Here is a 14686-nt window from a genome sequence, read left to right as displayed (position 1 = left end):
ACCGCCCCCGCCGCGACCGCTCAGGCCCCGCCCCCGCCACGTCATCCGCCGCCGGATCGCGACAGCGCGCGCCGCGTCGGGACAGGGCGCCTGGCTCCGCGCGGGGCTCGCGGGCGGCGGCGCTTCCGGGCCCCAGGGGGCCGCCGTGGCCTCTGGAATTCCGCCGGCCGCGCTCAGGGGTCTGCAGGTGAGGTCCCAGCCCCCGGCGGGCCGCGACCCGGGCCCAGCCCCACTAGCCGACTGACAGGCTGCTCCGCGACCCTGGAGTCTCTCGGGGCCTCCGAGGGACTCAATACGGGGACGCTCCCGCGGGAACCTCTAAGTGCCCCACACCCGGTTCCTCTGTGGCTTTTGGCCTGGGCCGCACTCCCGGGGGACCCCATACAGCTCACACGAGGAGCTCTAAACAGCCTCCATACCCCGTTCACAGCCAACCCTCCGCCTGGAGACCCTAGGGAGACAGACCCAGGATTCGTCCTCCGAGTCACAGCTCCGACCACCGTGCATCCTTTAAGGTCCCTGCAGACACATGGACACCGCTGAGCTTCCAGAGCCAACCCCAGGCCTACCTGGGGCCCAGGCTTGAGGACAGTTTTCAGTCCTCATCCTGCCTGACCCCTCTTGGAGCTGCACCCTCCTGTCCTCTTCCTCTCCCTGTGGTTGCTCCTCCTCCATCTCCTTCTAGGGCTCCTTTTCCTCTGGTAGCTCTGGGGCTCTGTCTAGGGCCTCCTGATCTCATGGAAAGCTGAGCCGTACCCCTTAGCTTCCTGTCCACACCTCAAGCCATGATTCTCTTCTGGGCTATGCAGTCATTTCCCCCCAGACACGTGTTCACAACTACACATCCTCTGGTTCCAGACTGCCTACACACAAAACCCTGCTCCCCACCACGTAGTGACCCAGCAGGAAATGTGCAGCACCCTGAACCCTTCCTCCTCCTGCTCCCCCAGGCCCTGCATCTCATGGTTTTCTTCTCCCCAGCCATAATAGCCTCCCAATCCCTATCCTGCTCTCTCTAACCCATCCCCAGAGGGTAAGAGGTGCTCCTAAAATACAGATTGGAATGACTTCGTATCTCCTCTGCCTAAAAACCCTTCCATACTCCTACCTATAGACCTGAGGTGATGATCCTTGAAGAGCGTTCACTGGTGCTGCCCTCCTTGTGCTCTCTGCTTGGAATACTTTCCCTAAGTGTGAATGAGAGTACAGGCATAACATGCCTTATTGCTCTGCGCCTTATTGTGATTCGCAGATGTTGCATCTTTTATAAATAGAAGGTTTGTGGCAATGCTGTTTTGTCAGATGATGGTTAGCATTTTTTTGCACTAAAGCTTTGTTTTGTTTTGTTTTATTTTTGGCTGTGTTGGGTCTTCGTTGTTGTGCACGGGCTTTCTCTAGTTGTGGCGAGCGGGGGCTACTTTTCGTTGTGCTGTGCGGGCTTATTGCGGTGGCTTCTTTTGTTGCGGAGCACGGGCTCCAGGCACGCGGGCTTCAGCAGTTGTGGCACATGGGCTCTAGAGCACAGGCTCAGTAGTTGTGGCGCACGGGCTTAGTTGCTCCGCGGCATGTGGGATCTTCCCGGACCAGGGCTCGAACCTGTGTCTCCTGCATTGGCAGGAAGATTCTTAACCACCGTGCCACCAGGGAAGTCCACTAAAGTATTTTTTAATGAAGGTATGTACATTGTTTTGTTTTGTTTTTTTGCTGTACGTGGGCCTCTCACTGTTGTGGCCTCTCCCGTTGCGGAGCACAGGCTCCGGACGCGCGGGCTCAGCGGCCATGGTTCACGGGCCCAGCCGCTTCGCGGCATGTGGGATCTTCCCAGACCAGGGCACGAACCCGTGTCCCCTGCATCAGCAGGCAGACTCTCAACCACTGCGCCAGGGAAGTCCCCATCCCCATTTTTAAGATGAGCAAACCGAAGCTTAGGGAGGTCAGGAGACTCCCCAAGCTACTTGGCTAGAAGTGGTAGAGCTCAGATTTGAACCCCAGTCTGCTGGTCCTGAAGCCTGCTCTGACTCCATACCCTGTCTCTACAGCTGTGAAACTGAGGGTAGAAGTTCGGTTGAAACAGATCAGGGGTGAGAGGGTGAGAGGCAAGGCCATGAGTGGGTATGTGTCAGGGCACTAAGAGGCTGGGCAGGATCTGGGGGTAAGGGTTTACTCCCTTTCACGTTGTCATCCTTTTTACCAAGGCCAGCGATGCGGCTGGACCTATGTATTCCTAGTCATCCTAACCCTCTGGGCCACCCATTTTTCCAGGTCTGGCCAATAACTGGTGTAGTGAGAAGATTCAGAGCACCCTCTAGCGGCCCACGGTGTATTGACACCTAAAACCCCGGCTGGCCAGGCTTCTGTGGAGGAGGCAGGAACTGGAGCTTCCACCACCCCCACTGGCCCACAGCTCTGGGCTCTGCACCACAGACTTCTGGCCTAGTCTCCATCCTTACACGCGTTTTCCTGTCTCAGACTCTTTGTTCCTCTGTCCTTATCCATCTCCATTTGGTCCCCAGTCTTTCAGTCCCTATCTCTGCCCATCTTGGTCTCTCTCCCTCCCTCCTCAGTCTCACTCTGTTCCCAAAGAGGGACAGATGGCGGGCAGATGAACTGATGAAACAAAGTAGAAGGGTAGCATCCTAAAAAAAATTCAAAGGATGCTGAGACCTGCAAGCTGTGGGAGGACAGAAGGATGGGAAGCAGAGTCCAGACAGCGCGACCGTCAGGATTGTCCTTGGCTTCCAGCTGTGGGGTGACATTTGGGGCCTGTTGACCACATAGGAGCGGCAGAGTTGGGTGGTGGGCAGGAGCTCCATTCCAACAGGAATGTTTCAGGTCCTGCTTCTCAGTCCTAGGAGGGGAACTAGATCCCAGGAGAGGGGGAAGGAGGATAAAACCCAAAGAGGTGCACAGGAGCCATGCTTTGGTGCTGAGAGAACCCATCAAGGCCCCAGAAAGGTCAAGGTCCAGCCTCTGATTACCTGCCTCGCTAGTCCCCTCACCCTTCCACTGACTCCTTCCTCTCATGCTCAGAGCAGAGGCTAGGCCAGGGCACTTTACAGCATCCAGAATACTTTTATTGCCAGAATCGAGGTACAGCCTGCTCAGAGCCCCATGTGGGGCCCACCACTCAGGAACAAAGGGAGAGACAGATGCTGGCTATGAATGCAACAGAGAAAATTCTGCTTCACAGAAACCTTGTAGGAGCGAAGCACAGTCCAGCCTGACTGTGGCTTTGGGGCTCCACCCCAGAGGCTAGACCCAAGTCTTGGCCTTTAGGCACTGCCCACTTGGAGACCACCAAGGCAGATCCACATCCTCCATCCCTGCTATCACAGGGAGATCCATGCAGCACCTCTGGAGCAGGAAGAAAACCCCTAGGGGGCCCCTAAGGCACCTGGCTCTCTCAGGGGCCCACTGAAGTTTCTGGGCAAGTCCCTGCTGACTAAACACCACTGAGCTGCCTGGTGGGGATGGGTGCTGGGCAGAGTGGGCAAGAGTCCTACCTCCTCTCAGTCCTGTGCCAGCCCACGTGAACGCTAGAGAGATCCTGGGCAGGGTGGCAATGTGGTGGAGGGTCAGCAAGAGGGCAGCTCAGGGTGGCTCTGATTGGCCTTGGCTGCTTCCTTGAGTCCTCTTTCCTCATAAGTACCTAAAGGGCATGGCACCAGGCTCTGCTCTCATTCTTGAACCACAGCCCCAGGGCAAAGGGAGGCAGCATCAATACTGTGGGCAACAGCCCAACCAAGGAGATCAGGGCTCCTGGGACACAGCCCCGAGAACTGGGGGTCCATCTGCTGCCCAGCCCTGAGCTAGGCTGTTCTTAGAAGTAAGGGAGGTAGGAGTGAATGCCCCAGGGCCTGGGAACCATGGAGAGCGTAACAACACACTCCTGCCTGCAGGGGGAACCGGGCTGCCCCCAGAAAGCCACAGTCAGGCTGTGTGAGCAGGTAGGCCACACAAAGACAGCAGCTCCAGCCACCTGTGGCCAGTAGCAGGCTGACTTGTGGCCAATGTGTGAGAAGGTACACCCTAGGGACCAGAAGCCCAACCTAGGGACCACAGTTCAGTAACATCCCTCACAAGAAAGCTGAGGAGCCAGGCCCTGGTGGGCGAGTGTGAAAAGGCCACAGGGGTAGGAGGAACACAAGGCCCCAGCACTGGGGATTGGGGTCAGGTGCCAGCCAATCCACCTGCGGAGCCAGTCCTGAGGTCACAATTCCACCATCAGCAGCATTCTTTCCAAGGGTCCCTCAAGTAACTTCAGACTATGTCTTCCTTCCTCATTCCCAGAGAGGAAGGATAAAAAAACCAGCATTTTCCCACTTCACAACCCAAGATCCAGGACCTTAGATGATCAGTCACAAACTGCTCAACTCATGGGCCATGGCTGCCCCACAGGCCAGGAGAAGCAGTGGTGGCCAGGCCATCCCAGAGCCCTGCCCAGCATAGGAATCAGGGCCCGAGGAGCACGCGTTTCAGATAGGCCAGGGTAGTGGCGTTGGCCAGCATCGCGATGTGCTCGGTGCCCGGCAGTGCCTGCAATGACACTTCTTGCTCCTGGTGGCCACGCCAGGCCTGGCACTGCAGGGCGCTCTGCAAGTTCACAGTGCCGTCACCATCACCAAAGCAGATTTTCGGGTCACGGTCCGGGAAGCTTTCATAGTAGAAGGAGTCTGGCGTAGGGACACCAGTGCCGTAGAGGCAGTGCAGTCGCACGCCAGGTGGTACCATGGCTTCAACCAGCCCCTCCGTGTCCTGCCGCATAAGCCAGCCGTCTTCGAAGCCGATGTCCTGGAAGAAGCGGCGATAGTCCTGCAGCGTGTAGTTGGCTGTGGGTGTGTGCACGAAGACCTTTTTGGGTGACCAGGTATAGTTGTAGGGCAGCAGCCAGCTGGTGGAGACGGCAGACCGCTGCTGCTCCCGGATCTTCAGGGGTCCAATGACCGGGATCCGGTTGTTGTCTCCTGCGGATAGAGGACTCCAGTCAGTCTGTGCTCGGGAATGCAAGCCAGCTGGGCAGCATGCTCACCGCCAGGGCCCCTGCCAGCCCCCAGCCCGGGCCTGGCCAGCACTCTGGCATCTCTATGCTGTTAACGAGGTGACAACTCCCCTATTTCCCTGTATTTTTGCTCTATCTAGGAAGCACATGACCAAGATTTGTTTCTTTCCTTTTGCATTTTGTCACCAGGGATTTAGGCAGCTCACACCCACAGGGTGATTCATGGTAAAAACAATACCTTCCCCAGAGCACTTATCACCCGGCCTGTGGGTACTGACCTTGTCACAGGTGAATCAGCAGGTGGGCAGCCCAAAGACACAGTCACAGTCCTCTTAATCTTTTATTACATTGAGCTATGTAAACATTTTTCCCCTTCCTAGGCTCAGACCTACATCCAGCCAGCCCTGGTCTCATCCCACCTACCTGCCTGGCACTGACCTGGGCAGCCAGGCCTGCAGGAGACAGGGCAGGAGGGGAGGCTGCAGACAAAGTGAGAGTCTTTCTTACATAGGAATGCCAACAGCACAAACGCATCCACCAGCCAGTGAGATCGCCAGAGGATGAGCTGGAACTTGGGAACAGGGGCCTCTGCCCTGCTCAGGACCCACAGCCACCCATCACCCCACCACTGACTGCAGGCCTTCAGCTCTGCCTGCTGGGGCCTGGCTCTAGGAGCCCTCAGGAAAGGGAACCCCTAGCTAAGGGTCCACGACTACCACCCGTCCTATCCCACCCCCACTCCCAGACTGCCAGAGCCTGACAGCAGTCTCCCAGAATCTGAGGCAAAGCTCTAACTAAGGCAGGGGTCCCCAACCCCCGGGCCGCGGACCATTACCAGTCTGCGGCCTGTTAGGAACTGGGCTACACAGCAGGAGGTGAGCAGTGGGCTAGAGAGTGACGATTTACCCACTGCTTCCCATCACTCGCATCACCGCCTGAACCATCACCCCTCCCAAGCCCCCCGCCCCCTCCGTGGAAAAATTGTCTTCCATGAAACCATTCCCTGGTGCCAAAAAGGTTGGGGACCACCGCTCTAAGGGGACTCATGGGGAAGCTCTGAAAGGGCCAGTACCTGAACTCCACCATGGTAACCTGTCTCAAACTCAGAAGGGCCCACATCTCTCCTTTCAGGTCCAGGCTGGACAGAGTAGGTAGCTGTGATGAGTCCTCACTATAATTGGATTCACTGTCCAGCTAATCCAGGGTGACGACTGGGAGAGGACTGATCACAACGATCAGGTGACCAATAAGCAGGTCAGGCAGTGGCAGTCACTTGAGGAAGAAAGCTCATCAGATGCTTGGTACAGCCCTGGCTCACATCCAGTCCTAGCAGAGGGAGGAAAGCCCTGGGGCTACAGCTGGTATGTTCTAACAGTCCTGAAAAGGCAAGTGGACTGGGGAGGAACAGGGAAGGAGGTGGTTTTCCCAACTGCCAAGCAAGCAGGCCCAGACAAATCTGCACCTGCTTCCTCTCTGTGTGGCCCACAGAGGCTCCCCGCTGCCACAGAGGGAGGTGTAACTCACAAACAGGAAACTGTAGCCCAGCCTTCCTTCTCTGGGGTGAAGGTGGGGATGAAGAAGTGAGGATGGGGGTTAAGAGAGAGGGAGAAGGCTCCTCCAGAGAACTTTGGATCAAACCAAGTAAGGCCAGCCAGGACCAAGCTGTGTGTGTGTGTGTGTGTGTGTGTGTGTGTGTGTGTGTGTGTACACGTGTGCCCTATGACCAACGGTTATGCCACTCCGTGTACCTGTTGTAAGAAACCTACACAGATAACAAGAGTCATCAGCCGGAGAGGTGAATTTAGTAGTGTTATATTCTCTTTTAGAAAGAGATGTTTGGAAAAGAATACAACTCTGGATAAGGAAGGGTCCTGACCCAAGAGAAGAGACGTGAGGGTGGCCCAGGAGGCCACTGTAGAGGGAAAGAGAGTGTGCCATCTGATACCAGCACCCCCCATGCTGGGCCAGGCAGGGTCTTACCTGAGGCCAGGACGCGCAGGGTCTTGGCCACGCCCCCCCAGGGCGGACCCAGTGCCACAAAGGCATGGATATACTTGTCCTTCCAGGCCTGTGGCTGCTGCTGCAGAAAGTAGAGCGTGTACATGTTGCCCATACTGTGGGCAGCCAGCACCACGGGGCCCCCATACAGCTGGTGCATCTCCTCGATCATCTCGCGGAGGGCCAGGAAGTAGGGCCCGTTTTCATCTGCAGGCCAGAGCCAGGCGGGGGTCAGGCAGGAAGGGTCCTTGGGCCTGAACCACTGACTGTGTCTCAGGCCAGACCCAGGACTAGGTGGGTGGGGAGCGTGTGAAAATCCAAGTGGGGAGGGTCTGGTTTCCCCTCAATTTCCATGAAGGGAGAAGAAGCTCCTTTTCCCCTCCTCAGCCTCATTATCTCTCCCCAGGGCTCAGAGGCCCAGAAATCCTGGGCTGAGGGTGGGGGAAGGACAGGACCTGTGATGGCTGGGCTGGATGCCAGAGACACGGGAGAAGGGAAAGGCCCAGGGCCTTTGGTGGCTGTTACCTCCTCCTCTCCACCCCCCTCCCGCATGATCTCAGGGAGGAAATGAGAGCAACCACTTACCTGGAGCTCGGCGCCAGTCATAGGGGGCCCCCCGGACGTCCTCACCTCGTGTGTAGCCCCAGCCCACAAGGCTCTCCACCATGGTGTGGAAATAGGAACCTATAGACATAAATCCACAGGATTAGAGAGAGTACAGTCGTTGTCAGCTGCCCACACCACACCTGCCAAGGAGACTGTGACACCTACAGCCGGGAGATCCCCGAAGGAGTGCTATAGGGCTCTGTGCCCACACTGATTAGAGACGGTTCACAGGCTACCCCCACTCAAACCAACAGGGCTCCTCCCACTCTCGGAGTCCATCAGAACCTCCATCCCCATTCCCTGGGGGCCATGAGGAAGGGCTACACACCCACACTGCTTTTGCTGGGGTCCAGGAACTCCAGTGAGAAGGTCTTTCCAAAGCCAGGGACACGCACATCCACACCATCAGGAAACTGGGTGGTGCGGGACGTTCGGTTGTAGACCAGCCTGCCAGGAGGGGATGTTGAGCCAGTGACCCAGAGGTGACACCTAAGTTGGTGTGTCCCAATACTGTCTTGTGTCCTGAGCCACATTCCCTTCCCATCCTCAGGTCTGGTCAGATGTATAGGGGAGACCAAAAAGTAACAAAGCAAATTTGTAAAGCACAAATCAGAGTAACCACATCCAAATGAGGACCCCACCAAGGCTCACTCCAGAGACTGACTCCAGGACCCCTGTGAGGCAATATTCCCTTCTCCTCAATGTCACCCATACTGTCTAATGCAGGTCTTAGATATGGTTAGAGAGGGATCTGGCTGCCAGGCCTGGCTCCGCCATGAACATCACACTTGACCCCAAAAGGCAGGCAGCCTAACTTCACAGGCTCCCATTGCTCCATCTCCATGGATCCAGCTCCTGCCACCCACCATAACACAACACAGGGCAAAGGAGATGATGAATGCAACACACAACAGAACCAGACAGAGAAACCCCGAGCACCTGTGGCTGCTGTGTGAGTGGGTGGGCAAGGCCTGGAGACATGATGGGGACAGGGTGGTGGAAGACAGGAGGAAAGCCTTGTGCCAGGCCAGGAACCCTGCTCTGGCCTCCCTTGATACTAAGGAGGCAAATGTGCCTGAGAAAACACAGGCTAGACCTGCAGTCCCCAGTGGTCCTGAGTCCCACCCACCCTTAAAGATCAGCCACAGAAAGCTGACAAGATACCCAACACTGGCCCAAATCAAAGTCCTGGGGACCCACTCTCTCCAGGGCAATCTGTAGATCATCCCAATGGCCACTCAGCAAAGTTCTAGAAAGCCAAAGTACTCTGTGCTGGATGCAAGTCTAAAGAGGTCAGAGCCCAACAAAAGTAGATAAGCCCCTCTCAGTATCAGCCTGTACCTCCAACTGGCAATACCTGAGACCATGCTTCTGCACAAAAATAGAAATGCGGATCAACATCCCAGAAATAACCCTGATCGCACGAGGAGGAAAGAGTCAACAAAGCACGGGTCATAAACAACAGGGAAAGGCAGGGTGCCCAGAGAACCAGCTAGAACCAGCTAGTGTGTCTCCAGGGGAAAAAACAATCTTAATTTGAAAGACTCCATTCAGCTCAAATATTTATTGAAAAACAATTGTGTTTCTGGTCCTACAGCTTTAAAGATAAAAGAGACACAGTCCCTGCCTTCAGGGAGCTCAGGGTGGGCGGGAACCTTAGTTCAGAGGCACACAACTATGGGTTCAAATTCTAGTTTGTCACTTATTAGCTAAGTGACCCTAAGCAATTTTGTAACCTCTTTGAGCTTCCAGATTTCCTCATCTGTAAAACAGGTCTAAAAACAGCACTTGTTTCACTGGATTGCTGTAAGACTCAATAAAAGAAAGTATGTAAAATGTATAGTGTTTGCATTCAATAAGCAGTAAGTCTCATTACATGATTATCTTATTATGGAAGAAATATCCTAGGAAACAATGTTTGGCAGGCAGGGAATGCAGGTTAGAGGAGCAGGCATGTGGCCAGGGGGAAGGGGAGGTTAAGAGCTCTGGACATGGACTTCCCTGGTGGCAAAGTGGTTAAGAATCCGCCTGCCAATGCAGGGGACACGGGTTCAAGCCCTGGGCCAGGAAGACCCCACATGCCGTGGAGCAACTAAGACCGTGTGCCACAACTACTGAGCCTGTGCTCTAGAGCCCGCAAGCCACAACTACTGAGCCCATGTGCCACAACTACTGAAGCCCATGTGCCTAGAGCCTGTGCTCCGCAACAAGAGAAGCCACCGCTATGAGAAGCCCACGCACCGCTCGCCACAACTAGAGAAAGCTCACGCGCAGCAACAAAGACCCCACGCGAGCAACGCAGCCAAAAATTAAATAAATAAATTTATAAAAAACTAACACAGAAACAAAAAGAGCTCTGGGGATTGGCAGGGAGACTTCACAAAGAAAGCAGGCTTGGGTTTTAAAGAGTGAATGGGAGGGAGTTTATCAGGCAAAGGGAGTAAAGGGTGATTCCAGGCTGAAAGAACAGCAAGTGGAAAGGAATCCCCAAGCAGCTGGAAGGGGCAGGTGTGGCCAAGTCAGAGGCAAGGGAAAGGGTGGGGGCCAAGGCGAGGCTGTGAATAGGGGCTGGAGCATAGAAACCACAACTAGGGCCTGAGGCACTGGAGAGGGTAGGGACAGGAGCAGCAGGAAAGGGAAGAAAGTTCTGTCTGGGAGAGTGCCAAGGTGGCGTGGACCAGACAGAGGAAATGGGAAGGGAGAGAGGTCAGTGACGCTGAGCCTGAGATCTCTTGAGGCGCAGGTGAGATAGAAATGGGCTCTGGAGGCGTCTCTAGACCGGGTCAGCGAGCAGCGCCCCACCTGTGCCCCAGCCCCCACCTGATATTGTCAATCCAGCAGTCAATGATGACAGGCAGCAGCAGTTCCAGGTTCAGCCAGAGTGTGAAGTAGCTGTCTGTCCTCTTGGAGCAGAGGTAGTGCACGACTGTCGGCTTGTCCAGCTTTGCCTCCAGCTGGTTGCCCAAATCACCGGGCACTGAAGGGGGACATAGAGCATGAATGAGACCCTGGGCCTGGCAGGCTGGAAACCCAAAGGCCTTCTACCCACGGCTATCCCAGGCTGCAGAGTAGGTGATATCTGTGGGGCTCCTAGGCACAAAAGCCTTTCTGTGTTCCCCATTTCTCTGATTACAGGAAATAGGCTTCATTCAGCCTCCATGACCTTTCCTGAGTTCCAACTGGCAGATTCATGCAGTTGTTAATTAGGGAAGGGAGGGGATGCAAGACAAAGGAGAAACAGTCATAGAGAAACCATAGTGCAGCCTTGGGGCAAGGTCCTGGTTCCCCATCAAGGGATACACACACACAACAATATCTTTGAGCTGTTTTGCAGATACTGAAACCCCCACCGGTATGCTGCAGACCCCAGACACGCTGGAACCAGAAGGTTGATGATGTTGACTCCCACTCACCTCACCACCAACCGATCAGAAGAATTTCCATGAGCTGACCACACCCTCTTGAACCATTACTATCAAACTTCTCACTACCCTCTCCAAGTTGGGACACACAGTTTTGAGGGCATTAGCCTGCTGTGGCCCCCTTTGCCTGGCAAAGCAATAAAGCTATTCCTTTCTACTTCACCCAAAACTCTGTCTCCGAGATTTAATTCAGTGTCGGGGTACAGACGGTGGTTTCGGCTTCATAGGCAGGGTCTTGTATACTCTGAAAGAAGGACTGGGAAACAGGACAGAGCACTGGGCCACTTAACCAGCCAAAAATAAATCCAAAGAAGGCACTCCAGGATAGGCTCTGGAGGGGGGCAATGAACAGAAACAGTTGAGAGAAGCAGGCACCTGCCAGCCTACTGAGGTCCTCAGGGCTTGCTAAAGGCCAGAGCCCAGATGCTAAACCCTTCTAAAGGTTCCAGAGTGCACCTCACCTGGAGGGCCCTAGCATCTTAGCACACTTGTGTTGGAAATAACTCTCTTGAAGCAACATACCATTCCAGCTACAGCCCAATGGGGGTGGGTGTGACCAGGCTCCAAGGATGACTTCACTCTACTTATTCAGTCTATACAGAGGCCTGGGGCCCTTGTGACACTCAAACCCATCCCCCGCTCCCCCCTTGCTTCAGTGCCTAACATTCAAGGCCCTTCACAGTCCATTGACTCCCAGTGACTTTTCAGGCCTCGCCTCCTCCCGCATGCCATTCTCTTGACACCTTCCAAACCCCATTTAGGATCCAGTGTTTGGCTCTCTGGGGCATTCGCTGGCCTCCAGCTGTGAACACAGCCCTGCAGAGGACAAGCTCTCCTTGTGCACCATCCCACTGTGTCCTCAGTGCAGCCATGGGAGGGAGGTGTGGCACCTGCATTCACCTCCCTTCATGATGTGGTGCAGAAGTGGGGAGTCCCCAGCATGACAGCCTCTAGATGAGATGCTTGCGGACTAGACAGGGCAGTGAAGAAACCTTGGTCACTGTTTCCACCAGAGAGGAAATAGCTGAAAGAGGAAGTCATCTGATCTGCTTTGCCTGGATACCCTTTGCCTGGCCAGGCTGTGTGGCCTCTAAAAATACCAATGGTAACTTCCTGGGTCCCTCTGTGCCTAGAACTAGATAAGAGCCATCCACATGCCTTTCACCTCAAGTAACACTGGGAAGAATATCCTTATTATGCCTACTTTACAGATAATGAAACTGAGACTGGGAGAGGTGGAAATAGCTTGCTATAGTCCCTTCCCCCACCCAGGGCCTTCAGTATCCCTTCTCTGGCCTCTGCTTCCTCTACCACTAATTTGAGTCCCACCCACAGAGACTGGTCACCCTTGGATGCTGATCCTCTGATGGCCAAGGTTAGGTCCCTGCTCTGTGTCCAGGAACAGCTTGTCTGCTGTCCACCATGGGGTTTCCCAGGATTAATGCCAATAGCCTCATTCTCTGAGAAGCTGGGCAGGTTACGATTCCAGTTGCTCAGTGCCTCTAGGTACAACCCGAGGCTCCTCTGCTGTGATCTAGGATAACTAAGAACTGAATGAATTAATGAGTACATTTAGCACCAATATAGGTGAAAACGCCTAGGACCAGTCTGGTCAGAGACCACACACTTCCCAATCCCACACCCTTCATACTCAGTACTCCTTAGGTCCACACAAGGCTCCCTGCAGGCTCCCAAGACAAAGTCCAGATGACCCAACCAGTCACGAGCCCTGCACCATCTACTCCTTCCCCCACTCCATTCCAGAGAGCCTGGACTGCTTAGCTCCCTCCCTCTGATACGTAGTTCCCTCTGCCTGGAACTCTCTCCTGGACTCAGCTCCAGCTGCGTACTCCAGGAAACCTTTCCTGACTGGGTCAGTGGATTCTCTGTGCCTGCCCAGCACAGACCTCACCTCTGGGAATCATCCTGCACGCTTAGGGAAGGCAAGGCCAAATCTGCCCAAACTCCATGGTGAACCTGGGTCCAGCATTCCCTGGGAGCATTTCCTGGCCCAGAGCTCCTGGTGGAGGACCCCTGGGATCACACTACCTGCTAACCCTACCCTTCTGTGATCTGCATCATCCCCATTAAAATACTCCCAGCAGAAAGAGCATGGGGGTCATGCTGCAGCAGACTCAGTATGTAATGTATACCTCGGCATGCCTCTGCTTTTAGGAGCCCTGGATGGCCACCAACACACTAGCTCTTCGTGGGAGTGATGGCCTGAATGAGGCACCCAAAGACCCCAAGACAGAGAGGTCTCATCCCTGTCACACCCACCACAAGGAAATACTACTGGCTCCTGGACAGTTGCCTGGGCCAGCAGCAAGGAGGAGGTAGGCAGGGGAGGTTGCCTAGCCCCAACATAGCGTACGGAGTCCAAGTAGGTCTGGCAGGAGTAAGGGTACAGTATGACATCTGTTCATAGCCATTGTCTCAACCCCTCCCTCTGTCTATAGCCATCCTCAGATTCCCTTGGGCCTCCTCCCTCAGGCCCAATGCCACATATTTGATAAGTTAGGGGAGAGCCCTGGTGGCAGGTTAGGAGAGCAATCCTTCCCCAAAGAGCTCCCTTTCAGTAATGCCCTCTGAAACGTGTCGGGCTGGAAGGGTGGAGGGAGACAGCGTCCAAGCCAAGCCCAAGTCAACGCTGAGGCCCCTGAGGGCCAACTCCGAAGCCACCCTACCTCCTACCGGCCCTCAGGAGTGGGGCCAAAGAGCCTCGGTCTTTCCAGCTAAAAAATGGGGATGAGGCGAGGCTTGGGAATGAGATGAACAGGCGTACCGATGCGCAAACGGGTGGTAACCCTCCCACTTACCCCCATATTCTATAGGGTAAGGTGACAAGAGTTTGACCACAACCGCGCCCAGCATAGCAGGAAATGGACGGGCCGACCCAGATGACAAGACAATCATACGCTCCCTCACCCCGTGCTTAGAGCAGATGCAGACAGCCCCGCCCGCACCCCATCCAGCCGGACGCACGAGCGAACGGACCCACGACTGGACGCGCGCCTCACCCAGCACCACCGGTGGCGGACGTCCAGCCGGGAGTGCCAGATCTGTGAGCATAAGGAGTAACAGGAGGCCGCTCGGGAGCAGGGCGGCGCGGTAAGGGCAGAGGCGGAGGCCCATGGCAGTAACCGCAGCTCCAGGTCCGAGGCGCGGATTCAGCTCTGGGGTCTCGCGCCTAGGCCCTGGCAGCGGCGACGCGCTTAACCCCGCCGCTCGCAGCCTTCACAGAGGCCGGACCAATCAGGACCCGCCTCCTGCAAACGGCCTGCCAATAGGAACTCTCCTTCCCAGTCGGAGTTCGCCGCCCAGCCCCTACTCATCCCTGGCCAACTCCCTTAACCGCGCTGCACGCCGAGCGCATCGATGTACCGAGGCTCAGCCTGGCTTTCGCGCACGCTCTCAGCTGATCAGACCCAGCTCGCGTCTGCTGGGTACCCAGCCCAGCCCTCGGTACCCTGAGTCCACGCAGCGCAGCCCTCACATCCCCGATTCCTGGCGCCTCCTTGACGAGGGATCTAGAATGCGCCGGGCTGAATGGGAATTCAGGGTCCAATGCTCGCCGCTACTGAACTACCCGGGTCAAAGCAAGAGGAAGAAGGGGAGAGGTGAGTCCCAGGCTGTTCTTGAGCCTGAGGAGACTGACCAG

At 55.5% G+C, this 14686-nt stretch overlaps 1 protein-coding gene across 3 annotated transcripts; it reads right to left on the bottom strand.

Annotated features, from left to right (window-relative positions):
• Positions 1–3066: 3066 nt before the first annotated feature.
• Positions 3067–14237, bottom strand: PLA2G15 (phospholipase A2 group XV). 3 transcript variants are annotated; one of them, XM_082677664.1, is made up of 6 exons: positions 14046–14237; positions 10424–10580; positions 7932–8050; positions 7583–7681; positions 6980–7204; positions 3067–4964 (listed from the first exon to the last, which is right to left on the bottom strand). In XM_082677664.1, exons 1-6 carry the CDS (start codon positions 14158–14160, stop codon positions 4453–4455), a joined length of 1227 nt encoding a protein of 408 aa, XP_082533790.1. In that variant the 5' UTR covers positions 14161–14237; the 3' UTR covers positions 3067–4452. The 3 variants fall into 3 exon arrangements, with proteins under 3 accessions (XP_082533790.1, XP_082533791.1, XP_082533792.1); XM_082677666.1 differs by having other exon boundaries at positions 4591–4964; positions 6980–7079; XM_082677665.1 differs by lacking the exon at positions 6980–7204.
• Between the last annotated feature and the right edge of the window lie 449 nt (positions 14238–14686).

The sequence above is a fragment of the Grampus griseus genome, assembly GCF_964374135.1.
Source record: "Grampus griseus genome assembly, chromosome: 19".
In the NCBI taxonomy this organism is placed as follows: Eukaryota; Metazoa; Chordata; class Mammalia; order Artiodactyla; family Delphinidae; genus Grampus; species Grampus griseus.
The sequence above is the reverse complement of the archived record's forward strand: the minus strand, read 5'-3'. Positions and strand labels throughout refer to the sequence as shown.

Excerpts from the sequence above, each read along its gene's own strand:
- PLA2G15 (XM_082677664.1), bottom strand. The coding sequence starts at position 14,160 with ATGGGCCTCCGCCTCTGCCCTTACCGCGCCGCCCTGCTCCCGAGCGGC. Across the intron at positions 10,581-14,045 it reads TCCGCCACCGGTGGTGCTGG|TGCCCGGTGATTTGGGCAAC; the intron begins GTGAGGCGCGCG and ends GTCCCCCTTCAG. Across the intron at positions 7,682-7,931 it reads CCCCAGCAAAAGCAGTGTGG|GTTCCTATTTCCACACCATG; the intron begins GTGTGTAGCCCT and ends TTATGTCTATAG.